A 17117-nucleotide genomic window follows, 5' to 3' on the forward strand; every position below is an offset into this window, starting at 1 on the left:
GGTGCTTCGGTTATGATAACGATAACGCCGTGGTGTAATTCTATGTCTAGGGAGACTTTTTGAAGACAAGATACGCATGATGGTGACACAAAACATTTAAAAACCCATCGGGAAATTACTATTGCATTGTTTACAGTTGGAATTAAAATATATTATTATTACCTTTGATCATGATCACACATAATTACTAATTATGATAATAAAAGCCAAAGGCATAGTACAATTTGATGTATATCGTAGCTGGACGGACGACTTTCGTTGAGCATTTACGGCTCTCAGTAGCTAGTTAAGCTTCACAAAGAGAGCTCTCTACGTGACAGAATTACACCAAAAGTCCATAAGACCTGTAACACTTTTATTACCACAGCTATAAAGACTAGATTACTTATGGCAGGCTGGAGGTCTGGGCGGAAAACTTCGTTTATCTTATTCGTCTTTGGGGTCAATCACCCACGCTGCTGTGGAACTATGAAGTGCCAAGAATCTTAAAAGAAGAAGATATTATTAGAAAAGTTGAGCTTAGAATAAATACTGAGACATGCAAGTTTTAGACATATTCCTTTAACGTATAACGCAGTAAAATATGTTCACAAAATACCCTTGAGAGGCACAAATCATTAGAAATTATTTTGATATGATCATTTGATCCCACACTAACCAAGAAGCTTAGGATATAATATTTATAATCTTCATGATTACAGTGCATTCAGCTAATAATATATTTTAGCGATTGATAGCTAATTAATTTAATGATCTCATAAATAACATCGAATTGGCTTGTGTGTGGCCTTGGCCTAGACACCCACTGGCCTAGATTAGAAAGTGGCCGACACAGAGCAAGGTCCTACTTCGGCAAACATACGAACAAACATGGCTGCACCCATCACAGATGTGTGGTCTGTTAACTTGTGTACACGCAAATAGGGCATGGCTCCAACTGGGCTGGAGAATTCCATATTAAGGAGCTGCTTCGCCGGATGTTTCAAATTCGTGGACATCATTATAAATATAGCATCACTATAACTACAAAGAAAGCTGATGTTTTCAACGCAGGATATTTTATTTATCCGGTCAGAGTGGAAATCTACACTTCGAGCCCTATGTCCCTGATTAGGGATCCCAGGACCTGATGATGATGATGATAGATATTGTACAAGTTACAAAGTAATAATTTACAACCAGGATAGATTTATTTCAGCGAACAAAATAAGCTGAAAGCCGCTGCCAAGATGGATTGATCGATCAGCTTACGCTGTCCTAGATAGTTAGCTTAGCTATGAGCATCTATTGTTGCGCCACGACCAAGAAATATCGTATTGAATATGAGTCTGTGATTTCAAAGGACAAGTTTGACGCCATCGCACGACTGCGGGTGAAAGTTCGTCAGCTCCGGCGCAGCTGATGAAACATGGCGATTGCTGCAAGCAGCCGGCAGCCTCCGCCTCACACAATGCCGCCTAATCAACGCATCAGCAATCATCTCGAAAATTATTCATTTCATAATAGATAACAGTAATCTTCGTATGGATCTTACGCCTACTTTACACAAGTTGTATTGAATACGCAAGGGAACGATGACTGAAGTATCTCTGCTCGTCGTCCCATAATAATACCCTTGGTATCATAGATCTTGCTTCTGTTCGTTTTAGACAGGAAGCCAATGAGATGGACCGACAATCCGGTTTGTGAAGGCGACAGGATGGACCTTAGTTGGGTCATGCTTGAGACCACATAGAATAATACGATGTAATCAAGAAAGAAGAATCAGAGGCGTAGATTTAAATGTAGCGCAGGTATACAGTAAAATATTTTTACTATATCTTGTATTTAAAGGATGTTGTCATTGCTCGAGTCATCTGCGCTATTGTTATCAATTAGATAATATAGTGTAATTTGTAATTATAAATATTGTTCAAAGGATGACTGGATGATGAGCAATTAAACCAAACAAGCCACAGTACTGTGGGATGAGATTGTACATAGAGTGACGTGTATTGGTATCGTATCGAGTTTCATTGATTTGTGGGAACGCTGCCGTTCACAATAACCCTGTTATGAAAACTTCAACCGTGGATACGAGAATAGATAAATATTTACAATACGTAGGTACTTTGTCCCTATGAATATTTCCTAAGTGTCATAACAACCAGGAGTAAATATCTGGAAGACTGCTCACCTAAAGTTTTACTAGGCATTGAAAAAGAAGGGTGCAATCCAGCTAGGTCTGTAGTTAGCATTGAGTGGTGAGATTAAAATCCGAGCTTCGCAATCACAAAAATATCTGAATGTGAACAAAGGATTCGACGTAGACAAAGGAATACCGAAATCCTTATCAGATGTCCTTTTCATGACGTAACCTGTAACACAGTCATATAATATCACAGTCCTTGCGTCCATACAGAACAGACGCAGAGTGCCTGTGGATGATTTATTCATTAGGTACAGTTTACATGGGATTGTATGATAATAAAAGTTTAACGGTAAAAAACGCACACATACCTATACTGTCCAACCGATTTTATGAGTCACCAACAAGTTTTGCAGAACGCAAGATCAGACCATCTCTTTTTATATTCGCCCTTATACCTACCTCCGTACCTATGTCGTATTTAATAAACTTTTTAAACGGTTTGTGACCATGCTTATTATTAGTCTGTCTATGAACAATACTGAAAGCTTTATTTAGGAAATAATTTCGAGTCAATCACATTCTACAGTTACAGTTTTAAAGAAGAAGAAGATAGCTAAGTAAGAAAGCCATCCCTTAGCCCATTGGAAATAATAAATTTATGCATGCTATTACTTTTCAACTAATTGATATTCAAATGACTCATGGTCCGAAGAATCCACATTGTGGTTAAGGAAAATATAATGAACACTGACCTAAACTGATAAATAATTGAAATACCAGCCACCATTCCACCAGTCTAAAATTACTTTAGGTCTAAATTGGAGAGAAAGGGAAACTGTACCTATGCCATGCTTAGTATTAGTCATCATTAGACCTTGAATTGAGAACAGCAAGTAACACACTGAACTGATATACATTCTCTTATTGTAAGTAGTCAAGTTGTCTGGTGAGATACTATATAAAATTAGTAGTGTTGCTATGTATAGCATAGCATAGCTTTAATGTATAAAAAAAGAAACTGCAAACTGTGACATTAATAGGATAATAAGTTCCTGTAGCTTAGTGAAGATTTATCTGTCTGACTCAAAAATTGGCACTGTTAAATTGGGTTGGCTTGAACTTAGAGTTAATCAACATTTCAATCTTCGGTTGTGGCTTTATTAAATAAATACTTGAGCAGTTTTTAAATTAATTGTGGTAATCTAGTTCTAGACCAGTTCTAGACCAAGTTGTCCACTCATTTAAAGCTTCAAAACCGATACATGGGAAACCAGCTTTAAAGATCTTTGTTCATAAGCTTAGTTAATTCAATACCATGATGTGAATGATATTATGCATGCTTGTTACAAAATCATAAGTGTAAAATAGCAGAATAATGAAAAGAACCTAACTTTACTAATATGCCACCATTGTGGTGTAAGTATGTTTGTGGTATAAGTAATAATGATGTATTGTTTCGGGTCAGCGCAGTCCAACGGCTGGCCAGGCCCATTGTTCTGCACCACCCATTGTATGTATAGATGTGGACTTCATTAGCTCACAGATGTTGGTATGGTTTAAGAGAAATGTGCAAGGGCTTTGCACTGTAACTTGTATGTTTATGATGCAGAATGAGTGTAAATTTTTATCATAAGATTGTGATTAGAGTTTAGGTATGAAAATGAATAATTTATTGACCTGATTGAGTTTGGTTTAATGGTTATTAGTCATGAATCATTTAAAAATGATGAATTTTTATTCACTGGATTAATGAGACCTGGATGGTCTAGTGGTTAGTGGCCCTGACTGCTATGTCGAGGGTTTTGATCCCTAACAGGGCAGATGTTTGTTTAACTACTACTTTTACCTGTCTACTAAGGCTACTTGCATACTTAGAACCTAATTTACATTTTAACTTACAAAAGAACTCCAACGTCCAGACTACTTCTTAAAACCAATAAGTTCCTTGAACTAGAGTGAAACAAGTAAGTAAAGTAGGAGGACGTTGCTTACCTTCAGGGTACGCCTGCTTGTTGGCGATGGTGTTAATGATGGCGGGCGTGGAGTTGTAGAGCGGCCCCATGGCCCTCATGTCAAACTCGCTCCGGGAGACATAGGTCACGTTCACCACGGCCTCGAAGTACGGCACCTCCGTGGCCCCAAGCACCTGCCCCAGCTCTGATCGCAGGTTGGACCCGAACTTGTTCAGCCAACCCTCCGACTCGGCCCCCGCCGCCGCCGCAACCATCAGCACCACCCACAAACACTTCATGGTGATAATCACAGCACACGCCACATAACACCAACACTTCTACACCCACTGACTGGAATACAGTAGTACTGGTTTCCGCGAGCACCTTCGGTTTCTATGTTTGCAAAACAAACACTAAAAGATACCCACTTTTGGAAACATAAACACCACCGATACAACTCACTCAACTTAGGTCGATAAACCACGACTCGCTGAGAAACTACACGAAATATATATGATATACGGTCGTGACTAACCCGATTCAATGTCCTTATACTACTAAAACTTAATCTAAAGCCCTTTTATGTCAACATTTGTGGGTTTTTAGTAAAATCCTTTGTTTTGTAAAAAATAAAAGGGCTAACGGGCGAACCGGTCGATGGTGGTCGAGTGAATGAATGAAATGGAATGAAAAGTGAATGAAGATGCAATTGTTCGGTCACTACACTATTATTCATTCGGTCAAAAGAAAAAACTAAATGTTGCCACATTTAGAAGTGTTAACTTTTTGGCAGTGTAAGAAAGCATTACTCAGTTTCTCAGAATAATAAAGATTTACCACTAGCGCCATCTATTAGACAAAACCTGTTACTGATTACTAAACTTTAAAATGTTTTATTTATGCTACTCACCGCTAGATGGCACTGAGACAGGTTATTAAAAATTAACTTTCCGTGGCCGATCGCCATCAAATAAATGTGAGTGGTAGCGATTAACTATATGAATTAGTTTTTGTTATTTTAATAATCACCGGCATCATGGTGTTGACTCGTCCAGTCGCCAACTCACGCTTATATCTAGGCAACTCTCTACCTTCAACGTAGGTGTAGGCACTAGGCACCATCAATATAATTTATGCAGTAGATCTTGATAAAATATTTGGTCAAATGTAGTAAGGAATTAGGGAGAAATTAAATAAAACCCTAGTAAAATTAAAATAGTATAATTATAGGTATCATTCATCTTTATCTTACAGAACAATAATGACTAGACATACCAACTACTTTAACAAACAACCATCATTTACATTTTAAATACTTACCTACGCAAACTAATCTTCCATAATGAGGTTACAGGTTCAGGCCTATCGTACACCTTTATTAAATAGAAGATCATTAAGCACAATAACATGTCGTTAACCATCTTAAGTGCCAAATTCTCCATAGTCGGTTAGAGCATAACCAGGTATTAGTGGTTGACTTTTGACACATCTGTCAAGAATTGTATATGGAGATGACGTATCATTTATAACCAATCCCTGGTGGGTTAGATAACCGACTATGGAGAAATTGGCACTAAATGTGAAAGAAATAAAACATAAAACGTTTATTAGTTATCCGAAAGAATCATAAATCTAGTGCTAGTGAGATGTTCCCACATTCTATTTGATATTAATAATAATATTCATCATCATCAGCATCAGCAGCCCTGCTTGCTTTTGTGCACGTACGCAAACTTTTAAAAAAGTAGCCTAAGTATAATCTAGGTACTTTTTTCCCCTCACAATAGATGTAAATGAGTCAAACATCCTGCATCACCTATATACTTATCCTACATAACATTACATTATATCATATTTATAATCTATTTTTATTGCTGAAGCTAAACTATAAAGTAATATATCAACAGGAGACCCATTTCTAATACTTTCTTTATATCACATCTAAAGTACTTAGCTAAAATCACTTTGTAAAAATCTGGGATTCAATAAATTATGGATATATACTAATTAGGTATACGAGTATATATACCTATACCTACCCACAAAGAGTTATCGTTAATAATATTTATATTATTTTTCCATTCATTGTTGTTAAGTATTATCATTATATTATTAATTCCCCTGCCTACACCTCTTACTAACAACATTTGAACTCTCACGCATACGGTATAAATCTACAACGGTATACTTAAGTAACTTTCTCATTCTCATCATACTCTGAATTCTGAATACCACTCCTTGGCAAACAGCCCTACGCTTCCTGTTTCTCAATATCTTTCTCCAATTCTCCAGTTAGCAGAGCAACATTCTCCGTAGCTTCAGAGTCAGTCAGGGCTTCCAGCTCTGTTCTAGCTCTTAGTCTATGGATGTCGAGTGATTGTTCCGGGGTTCCGGACCCTGCTTCCAGTTGGGGCAGGATTTCTGGTGTCGCGTTGTAAATGATGAGTTTTTGCCCGTTGTCGCTCATCTTCTTTTGTAGACGCTCTAGTGCCTGTGGATTGAAGAAATAGACTGATATTAGGTTTTTCTTTTGCGTAAACATAATAATATAGGTACTTACCTAATACAATATACTATTATGCTATAATGCTAATACTAAGGAGCCTCCTTGATGTGCGTTTCTTACATACCTACCTATACCTGCATCCGGTGAACGCTGGGCATTCAAAGACTAACGCAAAATCTGACTGCTCCTTTCTTTCTTATTGCGGAGTAGTGTATAGAAACCAACGAACATGTACATGATGTTAAACAGTGTAGCTGAAAGTTAGGTTTGGTGACCTATGCGGTAATTATAGTTTATCACTGTAGTGTTTACATCTGTGTATGACCATTCTGTCGTCTCGAGAATCGCACACGCATGTCGCGGGGCGCGGGGGGCAGTCGCCTACCGGCCGCGGTGGAGGAAAGACGTGTGCGATTGTTGCGCGCCGATATCTCGGTTACGTGTCTGTTTATATCAGTTTAATAGTGAACACTACAATCACCCTTTTTATAACATATAACGTATATACCCGGTGGTGTCGTGCAACACCCTGTATAGAGCTTACCTCGGTGGCGGCGTGGTCCAGCAGCGTGACCCGCGACAGGTCGAGGAACACGGGCGACGCGCGCGGCACTGCGCTCAGCACGTGGGTCATGTTCATGTAGACTAGCGCCAGGGTCGGACGGACTCGGGTGCCGATGATGCCGCCGGGGATCTGGGGAGATAAACATTGTTTATTAAGCGTACGGTATCGGTATAGGTAATAGATATAAAATAATAGGTAAATACTTACCATAGGTAAGTTACCTACTCATAAAACAAAACATGACAGATTGCTCTGATGCTGTCCAGCACTTACCTAATCTGATAACTACCTCTACTACTCCCAGATGTTCTATTGGAGTCAGAAAGGGTGATAGATAGCATCGCACCAATTTGCTTCAACAGGCGCTCTCGCGTCTTTGTTACTGGAGCAGCAACGTCTTAGGTTATCGTTCGACGTTACATACATAAGTACTTATCTTGTTTTTATACGCGCTACAGAAGCTTCAACCGTCACGTTTTCGTCACTGGAAAAACAACGTCACGATTTCTTTCTTACCTTTAACGTAGTAACCTCCACCGGCGGCCGCGCAACTCCCCTCAGTAAAGCGGCGACACTCGCCACGGCCCCGCCCAGTACAGACAGCTCCACGCTAAGCAGGACACTGGAGGAGAAGGTGAGCAGCAGGATGAAGAACTCCTGCTTGCTGGAGCGCCAGAGACGGCGGAAGATCGCGAAGTCTATCTGTAAGGGGAATGATACGATTTTATGAGGATGTTTCGTCTGTCTCTCCCCTCCCTTCCCTTAATTATGCTACCTAAAAGGGTACCAAAAGGGTGAAGAGTCAGGATTCTTTGCCACAGACTGTACTTCAGAGTCAGCAATCAAGGCATTTATATCGGTCTGGTTGGTGACAAATACCAGAGCCGGAGCCAGGGCTATGTTACATAGGTTATGGAATAGATTTCCAATTTTTTTTTAAGAGCAAACTTTGTTCGGTGTGACATTGCTATAGGTTAACCATTTCTATAACACCCTGTATAAGGTACTCACCATGAACATGACGGCGCAGATGAGGACAGACGAGAGGCACGCCTTCGGGATGAAGTAGAAGTACTCCGTCATGAAGCTCAGCGCCACCAGCACTATCATGGCTGTAATTTCACACAGAATCCACATTAGGTTATTTAGGTAGTTATACATATTATTTACATGCCTAAAGGGCTTCAAAGAGCAGTGTGAAACCCATCATCATACCAAGAGGAAAGCACAGTATTATATTTCGTACCGAGTAATAGAATCAAGGAAAAGTCCAATATGACTCTCTCTCGCTTGTTCTTTTAAGGTTGGTTGCGCCGTCGTGGTGCGTTAGCGCACAATCACGTAGAATAATATATGGTAGAAAATTTCTACCATATATCATTCTACTAGAAATACATAATAATGTACAGACAGCTTGTAGTACAGCTAGGCACATTGATTACGGAGGAATTTAATAAACTATTCCCTATGTTAGGATCCCCAGTTAATATATAGACAGGTATCTAACATAATGTTGCTGCGGCAAGAGCCTCCTTATATTTTTCCCACCCACCGCGCTCCTATGCAAGTTATTAGTTACCTACCTGAATAGATCCCGGCGGCGGGGGTGCGCACGCCGCTGCTGTGCGACACGGCGGAGCGGGTGAACGCGCCACACGTCGGCATCGCGCCCACGAACGAGCCCAGGACGTTGCACAGCCCGAGGGTTAGCATCTCTTGTGAGGCTTCCACTTGGCGGCCGCCGGCTGTTGGAGATGGTGATGGGTTAGGTAATTCATAATAAACTTATACGTGAATTTATTTTTCTTATTACCTATACAGAAGGCTCCATCTTACTAAACAACATCCAAAATCTCGGAGCACTGCTGCACTAACCGCACGTTCCATCTCGCTGCATTAAACGCACCGACAGTACTTACTAGTACTAGATTATACAGCTTCTTCGTAACTTCATACATTTTATGTCTCACTCAAGATAAGCTTCAGCAGATGTCTTGTCTCTTGAGCTTATGAGGTTAACACTTTTATGACTTCGTTCTTACGGATTGGTACTTACTGAAAGCCTTAGCAATAGCGATATTCGCCAGCACCATGACAACCGGCAGCACCAGCACGGCGGCTCCCAGCTCGTGCAGCATGGCGGAGGTTCCCGTCACGCTGCCGTCGGGGTTCAACACGCTGAAGGCGGGGATGGAGAGGGAGGGGAGGCCGGCTGATACGCGACCTGGGGGGATAGGAGGAATGTTATGGATTTAGCTCTTAATAGAAGAATATGGTAATGGGAATGATGACCTTAATTTTGGCATGACTTAACTCAATAGCTAATGAATTAAGTTATCTGTAAGAATAAATGCGCATAATATGGTTCAATCGATTGCAAATGCCTTCCTTTACAAGCCACTTAAATAATACATCTTAACAACACTCTGAAGTTAAAAATGGTTTGGTAAAATGTAAGAATTAGAATGCATGAATTTAAAGCGCATTTGACCATATATTGTTCTACATAAAACCTACAATAGTTACTGGCGGATATAGTTTAGAGTTTATATGTATTACATAAAGAAAACATACCAGAGAGCTTGAACCAAGGATCCACAGGGTTGTGGACTATGAAGGCGAAGACCGACGCAGCACACACAACTATAGCGTTTCTGCTTATAGATATAAGCCATAAAATGCTCTGCAGCTTGGCAGACTTCGTTTTGACATCCTTCAGTTTCTGTAATATACAAAATATAGTCAGTACGTCAGTACAGTGAAAATTATGAAGTGTAGGTAGTTTATAAAATAACTGAAAAGTTTTCATGGTCCAATGAATTATTATCAATGAATACGGTCTTTACCCTTCACGGTAATTTAATGTCAGTAGGGCTAAAAGGATGTGAAAATGTGATGAAAGATTATTGACTGGCCTACGACTAGAGTGAGATAGCATGAGTCCGTCCGCCATTTTAATTTAATATCTTTATCTGCTAGCGTTATAACAAAAAATCTCAAAAGAACGTAGTTAATTATGAGAGCTGTAATAAACACCTATAATTTAATTATATTAAGTAGTTATATTTAATTGTTGGAGGAGGGTTTTGGCATATCGCATTGATAGCAGTAATTTATTTGCCATATTTCATCCCGCGGAGATAATTTAATGCCGTATTTGCAGTGGCAATATACTCACAGATACCGCATACGATTATATTTGCTCTTGACGCGGAAAAGATACGAGGTGCATTGAAATCGCTTTGTTAACAAGATTTTATTCAAAGCCATCTTTGATTTTCATTATGGCAAAAGGATGACCATGACTTAGCCAATCTGTCCCTGCTTTTAAGTCCTTCTTTTATTGTGAATTACAGATATTATGCCAATTCGCCCACCAACTATTAGCTATATTGAGACCAAACAAAAAAATAGCTAAAAGTAGGTGCAGCAATGCACTTCTGCCTACCACCCAGGGGAGTACCTACCTACATAGGTTGGAGGCGTGTATGTTGACGCCATGTTATGTATTTAGGTGGGCGGGGCATCCAATGCGCATTAAAGTAGGCATGTTTTCTTATAGACTTTATCAAACTTATGGTACTTACTACTTTACTGGTATTTTCCTTGTTTACCTACTTATCAAACAAGTTGACATAGAATATTGAACTGTTTCATGAATGCGCCAGTGGAATCTAATCTTTTATTTTTTATTGAGGAATGCCCGTGGGAAAGTTGCGGTGAAGTTTAAGACTATTTTAGTAATAAGTAATACGCAATGACTTAAATCAGAGCATCCTAAATAAGTATACAAAGAATAATGCTGGAGATAGGATAAGTCCTTGTGTTACCCTCACCGACATTATATTTTTGTACCACTTATAAAAACAGTGAACAACAAGGCAACTACCTAAATAATTTCAATTTATACAAGATGGAATTTTATAACGCCGCGATGCTTTAAGTGAACCTATCTACCGCAAACTTGATCGTGACACATAGACTGATCAACAGACACACAAGTTTGAGCCCCAAATTACCATCCAGTTTTTCAGTTACGCTTAAAAACAAAAGACACTCCTTTCAAAACTCACCCTCAAAGACAGCAACACAGTGCAGCAGACAGCACTGAGCACGCAATCCCCGAGTCTAATATCACTGACATTAGCCGCGATCAGCTGGACATTCTCGGGTATAGACTCGGCCGAGAAGGAGAGGCCGAGAAGCCCCTTCACCTGGGCAGCCATCACGATGACTGCTGTCCCGGAGGTGAAGCCAGACGTCACTGATGGCGATATGAGTTCTACTAGGAAGCCTGTGGATGGAATTTGGGGGGGTTATTTAAGAGCTAGTGCAAAGGAAATACCTAATAATAGGTAGTTATGTTGCTTTAGCTATAGATGTGATTTAAGAAAACTAATTTGCTTGCCCATGGTGGTTGGGTGGGACATCTGAAATACCTTGCGGAGATGCTATATGGAAGTATAGTTTAAAGTTTTTTTATGATAAAAAAATCACAAGCTGAAGGCTTGACAGTGGGCTGGTATACCTATCGACTGATAATAACCATGGCGTAAACGAGTTCTCAAACACCATTTAAAGCTTCGTCAGACTATAGTATGCCGGACTTAAGAGCAGAAATTGTTGGATGAAGAGCGTGGAAGACGAGTGTTGTGATGAACCTTAGAAGAGGCCTGCGTCCAGCAGCGAATGAATTAACATTCAGCAGTGGATGGCTATTGGCTGATGATGTTGATAAGTATAATTATTATAAAATCACTCACCCATTTGCAACAACCCCATCACAGAAACAACTACCCCGGACAGTAGGGTCAGCAACGTCACGTACTCCAGAGGCAGCCCGCGGCACACTTGTAGCGTCAGCAACGCCATCAGAGAGGTGGGTCCAATGGACACCTCTTTCACTGTTCCGAATAACACGTAGACTAGTGTTCCTGTGTGGAAATAGCCGATTTGTAGGTAGATTAAACTTATGTGTTGATGGATGACTTGTACAATTTTTGTGTAGTTAGGTACCTAGTACCTACATATGTACCTATAGTATCTACCTTACGTACCCTAAGTCTTATAAAACACATTATTCCTAATTAGTACCTAGAAGGTGAGAACATCAAGTAAAATCAAGTTATTCTTAGCGATTTTATCTTAATATCATGTTTATTTATACTAAAACTTAGTAAGTACCTAGTAATATTAACATTTACTTAGGTACTCCTAAGCACACGAATGACATTTTATAATTGAAGCTTATCACAACTTAATAAATAAATTTAAAGCTTTTAGCACTGTTGCACTCTGCAAAGTGTGTTAACATTTTCATATTCATATCTACTGCATTCAATTCTTAAAGTAAGTAAAGTACAAGTGTCACGTTATGACCTGTTTATTAGCGAATGTACTTAAGGAGATGGCCATTTGCATTACTTACCTATCTTATGTATTAGTTGTATTACATAACTGGATACAAAAGTGCCTATTTATAGTAGGTACTGACACGAAATCTCAGATACCCATGTGTGAAATTAGGATAATAGAGGAGCATATAATACTAAGCTGCGAGGAATAAAGGAACTGCCCTTCATGAGCTTGAAACAGTAAAGATCCGGGTGATTGCTACTATACTGAGCTTCTGAAAGCTGGGAAATACTACACCACCGGAAATACTACTATACGATCGGCTTAGGTTCAGAGCATCTCAGCGATTCCATATTGAAGCTTTAATTTAATCTCAACTTATGTAGGGTAGGTCGAATGAGGAGTCGGTATTGGTGGTTGAGATTACAGATGATAGTCTGAACTAGAGGCTTTAAATATGTTTCATTCATGGTACTTTTCATCCCGGAGTTCCCACAGGAAACTTTTAAAGGCGAAGCAAAGTATAGTACGACAACACTAACTTTGCAACGGATAAAAGACAGGAGCCAGTGCCAAGTTATCCTTCCCTACGCTGCCTAACTATAAATACTAACATGATGAAAAAAAAAACCAACTCACCAACAAAACTCGAATACAGTCCAACATGCACAGGCAGCCCCGCCAGCGAGGCATACGCTATCGCTTGCGGCACCAGCGTCAGCCCCAGGGTCAGTCCAGCGACCAGGTCTCCCGTGGCATCCAGCCGGGTGTACCGGGGCATCCACCCCACCGCCGGCACCCGCTTGGCCACTGCCGCCCGCCAACCGCCGCCGCCTTTGCCTATTGATCCGTTCATTTTCTATCACACGGTTTGGGTTTTAATAATGGAACTGGCTGGTTATTTTTTGTAATTGTTTTTTTTTATTAGTTTAAGGAGGTTAGGTTTGCGTCTGGCCGCAGCCCGGTTACTGAAGGACTGATTTGAAAAAAGAACTCGTTATTTTTTTTCAATTGTTTTTTTAATTATTATTATTGTTTGAAGGAGGTAAGTGTTGCGTTCGGCCGCAGCCTCGTTACTAAAGGCTGGCGCTACGCTATCAGTAGTGAGATGTGAGAGACGCATCTAAAGTAAACAATCGTCGCAGCTTTAGAGTACCTCTGTGCTGTTTCTGCTAATTTTGTTTCGGGCTTGTCTTTGGTTGTACATCAAAATCGTACCTACATTATATAAGTATACTTAGACAAAATATTAAGTTTATTAAAAACTACTCCGTTTGGTATTCTTCTTAGCCTATCGTATGAGCTAGACCAGAGTTTGACAAACACTAGAGCTAGAATAGGGTTTGTCATCGTGTTAAAAAAAAATCTAGTCAAATATTTTTCATGTATTTTTTTTATGAATACAACAATTTTGTGGTTACTGCATAGCCTTAAAATGTGCACTGTGCATGTACCTACAGCATGTATAAACGGCACACCACTAATGTGTTATACAGTTAGCAGAATGAGACCTAACTCCATTTGCCAAATGACTTCCCGAAACCAGTTCTTCACTTTATTTTAATGTCCTTATCACAACATTGACACCGATTTATTGGTATGTTATGTATGACATATTGTAAGAACTTTTTTATTTTCATTAAAGTGCATTTTTTCTTTAAATTTCTAATCGTATGCAGATTTATCCCGACACATAGGAATCTTGGTATAATTATTTAATACCAATTTCATTATTTATTGTTTTTATAAAGATACATAATTTGATTTAAGTATGGAAAAAGTTTGTAACCTGACATGATTATACAGGGTGTCCCAAAAGTCAACGTCATCCCTTAAAGGGCTGATAGGTCAGCTCATGAGAGGCCAGAATATCACAACATGACCTTAGTAAAAACTCGATAATTTTCGAGATATTGACACTTTTATAAATTAGCTGAAAATCGACACCTTGGATCAGTTTTTTGCGTGCCACCGGTACAAAAATCCATATTGTTAGAATTTGTTTGGTGTCGCATCACCCTGTATAGCCCTGCTATTGATCGCAGTCAAAAAAAATATCGAGTAATGCTGTATGTTTAAAAAAACACGGTTTTCAAAGTCATAAAAGGTAATCGTATTTTTTTATAAACAACTTTGACTCTACATACTGTAAAAAAAATATACCACGCAAACCTGGCACCTTATTTAAAAAGATTGCTCATTTAATGCAGTTTCCAAAATGGTATGAAACGTTGCTATTGTTTCAATTAACAAAAAAGTTATTGCTATTTTAGTACAAAACGACCTCGATGTAAAATTGTTTGAAGGAAATTTATCTGACTGAATTTATTATGGGTAAGTCATGTTGGACTGAGTAAAAGTAAAATAGGTGGTGTGGCCGGGAGTGGGAAAAGAGTCAGCGTTGTCACAGTTAATAAAATAACGCATTTTGAGTATCTTTTTCGAAAAAAGTGGACTATAGCAACTCCACATTCCCCATAAATGTAGCGCATGGTAACGTACATTCCTGAGTAGTGCTAATGTGTGATATTGTACAAGTAGGTATAACGCTTACACATGTACATTGTAGACCCACAGTATCCAAAAAAGCGACAGATCAGTTTGTCATTAACATTACCTCTAATTACTTGTTATTTATTTTAAAGTTATTATTAAACAAAACCAAACTCTCAAAATTATGATTATGACCATAAATGAGTATTATTTTTTGCTGATTACTTACTTAATATAATAATGTGTTGTTATAATTTTGAGAAATAAAAATAAAAGTCAATAAATGTTTTTTTTTTTTTAATAAGGTGTAAAAAACGCAAAATACGTTTTATAAGAGTTTGGTAAGTTTTTTCTTAGCTATTTTTGCGTTATCTATGTTTCCACAGCTGACCCCACCACCTATTTTACTTTTACTCATTCCAACATGACTTACCCTTAATAAATTTAGTTAGATAAATTTCCTTCAAACAATTTTACATCGAGGTCTTTTTGTACTAAAATAGCAATAACTTTTTTGTTAATTGAAACAATAGCAACGTTTCATACCATTTTGGAAACTGCATTAAATGAGCAATCTTTTCAAATAAGGTGCCAGGTTTGCGTGGTATATTTTTTTTACAGTATGTAGAGTCAAAGTTGTTTCTAAAAAAATACGATTACCTTTTATGACTTTGAAAACCGTGTTTTTTTTAAACATACAGCATTACTCGATATTTTTTTTGACTGCGATCAATAGCAGGGCTATACAGGTTGATGCAACACCAAACAAATTCTAACAATATGGATTTTTGTACCGGCGGCACGCAAAAAACTGATCCAAGGTGTCGATTTTCAGCAAATTTATAAAAGTGTCAATATCTCGAAAATTATCGAGTTTTTACTAAGGTCATATTGTGATATTCTGGCCTCTCATGAGCTGACCTATCAGCCCTTTAAGGGATGACGTTGACTTTTGGGACACCCTGTATATATACACTTATATATATGATATGTATACTTATGAGAACTGCCATAAATAATATTTACATTCGAAGACTTTACATTATAAAGGGATATCCTAAAGCCAATAAACTACACCAATGTAAATTTTATGTATAACATTTATTAAAAACAATACAAGTGTCACTGTAAAAAAGGTGTAACTAAGTTTATTAACAATATGAAAATAAATAAAAAGATTCAATGAGTAATGTTGTACTAAATGCGCCTCAAAAGTAAAATACTCAGGGATATAGTGAAAAGAACTACACATAATCAACAAACGATCTTATTTAAATATTTTTTCATACTTCATTACGGTACAATAAAACATATTTATAACTTAAACATAAAATTTCATAACACCAATACATTATAAGCTATCTATATTTTATTTACATTTCAATTGGTCAGGTATCAACCCCAACAACATAATATGAGTTCAAAACATAAAATAAGAGCTTTACGATCACTACGAAAGGTAATAGTAAAAATGCTTAGGGGCCGTCCATTAATCACGTGAGGTCGTTTTTCTCATTTTTGGACCCCCCCTCCCCCCTGGTGATATTTGGTGAGGTTCGGGACAAACCCTGGATCACATGTATTTTTTTGGAAGTCTATGTAAAGGCAATTTTTGACTAGAAAAAATATAAGTCACACTACAAAACATTAAAATTTTTGCGCCGTCCAAAATATCGGTTCAGAAATACCTAATTTTTGACAAAAAATTAATACACGTGATGTCTAACGAGAACCCCCCCTCCCCCCTCGTGATGTTTCGTGAGGTTTTCAGTACCCCCTCCCCCCCTTTGAGCCTCACGTGATTAATGGACGGCCCCTTATTAATTAAGACAGATAAGAACCTAGATAGTAATTTTGTTGACTAAAGGTTGATTTTTCAATGATCAGATAAAAGTTATCTAGGTAAAAATTCTGATGCTGTCGCGTCTGAATGTTTCTTACATTAGACAGTGAGAGCAACAATTTTATTGTAATCCTCACGAGAATATTAAAAATCAGCCCTTAGTAATTTTGTATTTTAAACATCAGTTTCACAAAGTGAAGCAATATCTTCCACAGCAAACTAAAAACGACTAAGTTTACTAATCACAAATATATTTTATAAGGATAAATATA

At 38.3% G+C, this 17117-nt stretch overlaps 2 protein-coding genes across 2 annotated transcripts in view; both read right to left on the minus strand.

The window, feature by feature from the left end:
* LOC105390290 (prominin-like protein) overlaps window positions 1-4542 on the minus strand; it is a 55624-nt gene extending 51082 nt beyond the window's left edge. Inside the window, exon 1 of the mRNA XM_048626843.1 lies at window positions 4124-4542. Within this exon, the coding sequence (XP_048482800.1) occupies window positions 4124-4382 (259 nt within the window). The 5' untranslated portion in view covers window positions 4383-4542. The remainder of the gene's footprint in view (window positions 1-4123) is intronic.
* A 1620-nt stretch (window positions 4543-6162) lies between these two features.
* Window positions 6163-13467, minus strand: LOC105390280 (sodium-independent sulfate anion transporter). Its single transcript, XM_048626734.1, has 10 exons — window positions 13149-13467; window positions 11918-12088; window positions 11228-11448; window positions 9729-9876; window positions 9211-9378; window positions 8738-8899; window positions 8166-8266; window positions 7671-7856; window positions 7134-7283; window positions 6163-6574 (listed from the first exon to the last, which is right to left on the minus strand). The coding sequence occupies exons 1-10, from the start codon at window positions 13363-13365 to the stop codon at window positions 6335-6337; spliced, it is 1764 nt and encodes a 587-aa protein (XP_048482691.1). The 5' UTR covers window positions 13366-13467; the 3' UTR covers window positions 6163-6334.
* Between the last annotated feature and the right edge of the window lie 3650 nt (window positions 13468-17117).

The sequence above is a fragment of the Plutella xylostella genome, chromosome 17 (assembly GCF_932276165.1).
Source record: "Plutella xylostella chromosome 17, ilPluXylo3.1, whole genome shotgun sequence".
NCBI classification, from domain to species: domain Eukaryota; kingdom Metazoa; phylum Arthropoda; class Insecta; order Lepidoptera; family Plutellidae; genus Plutella; species Plutella xylostella.

Excerpts from the sequence above, each read along its gene's own strand:
- LOC105390280 (XM_048626734.1), bottom strand. The coding sequence starts at position 13,365 with ATGAACGGATCAATAGGCAAAGGCGGCGGCGGTTGGCGGGCGGCAGTG. Across the intron at positions 12,089-13,148 it reads ACTGTATTCGAGTTTTGTTG|GAACACTAGTCTACGTGTTA; the intron begins GTGAGTTGGTTT and ends ATTTCCACACAG. Across the intron at positions 8,267-8,737 it reads CGCCGCCGGGATCTATTCAG|CCATGATAGTGCTGGTGGCG; the intron begins GTAGGTAACTAA and ends GTGAAATTACAG.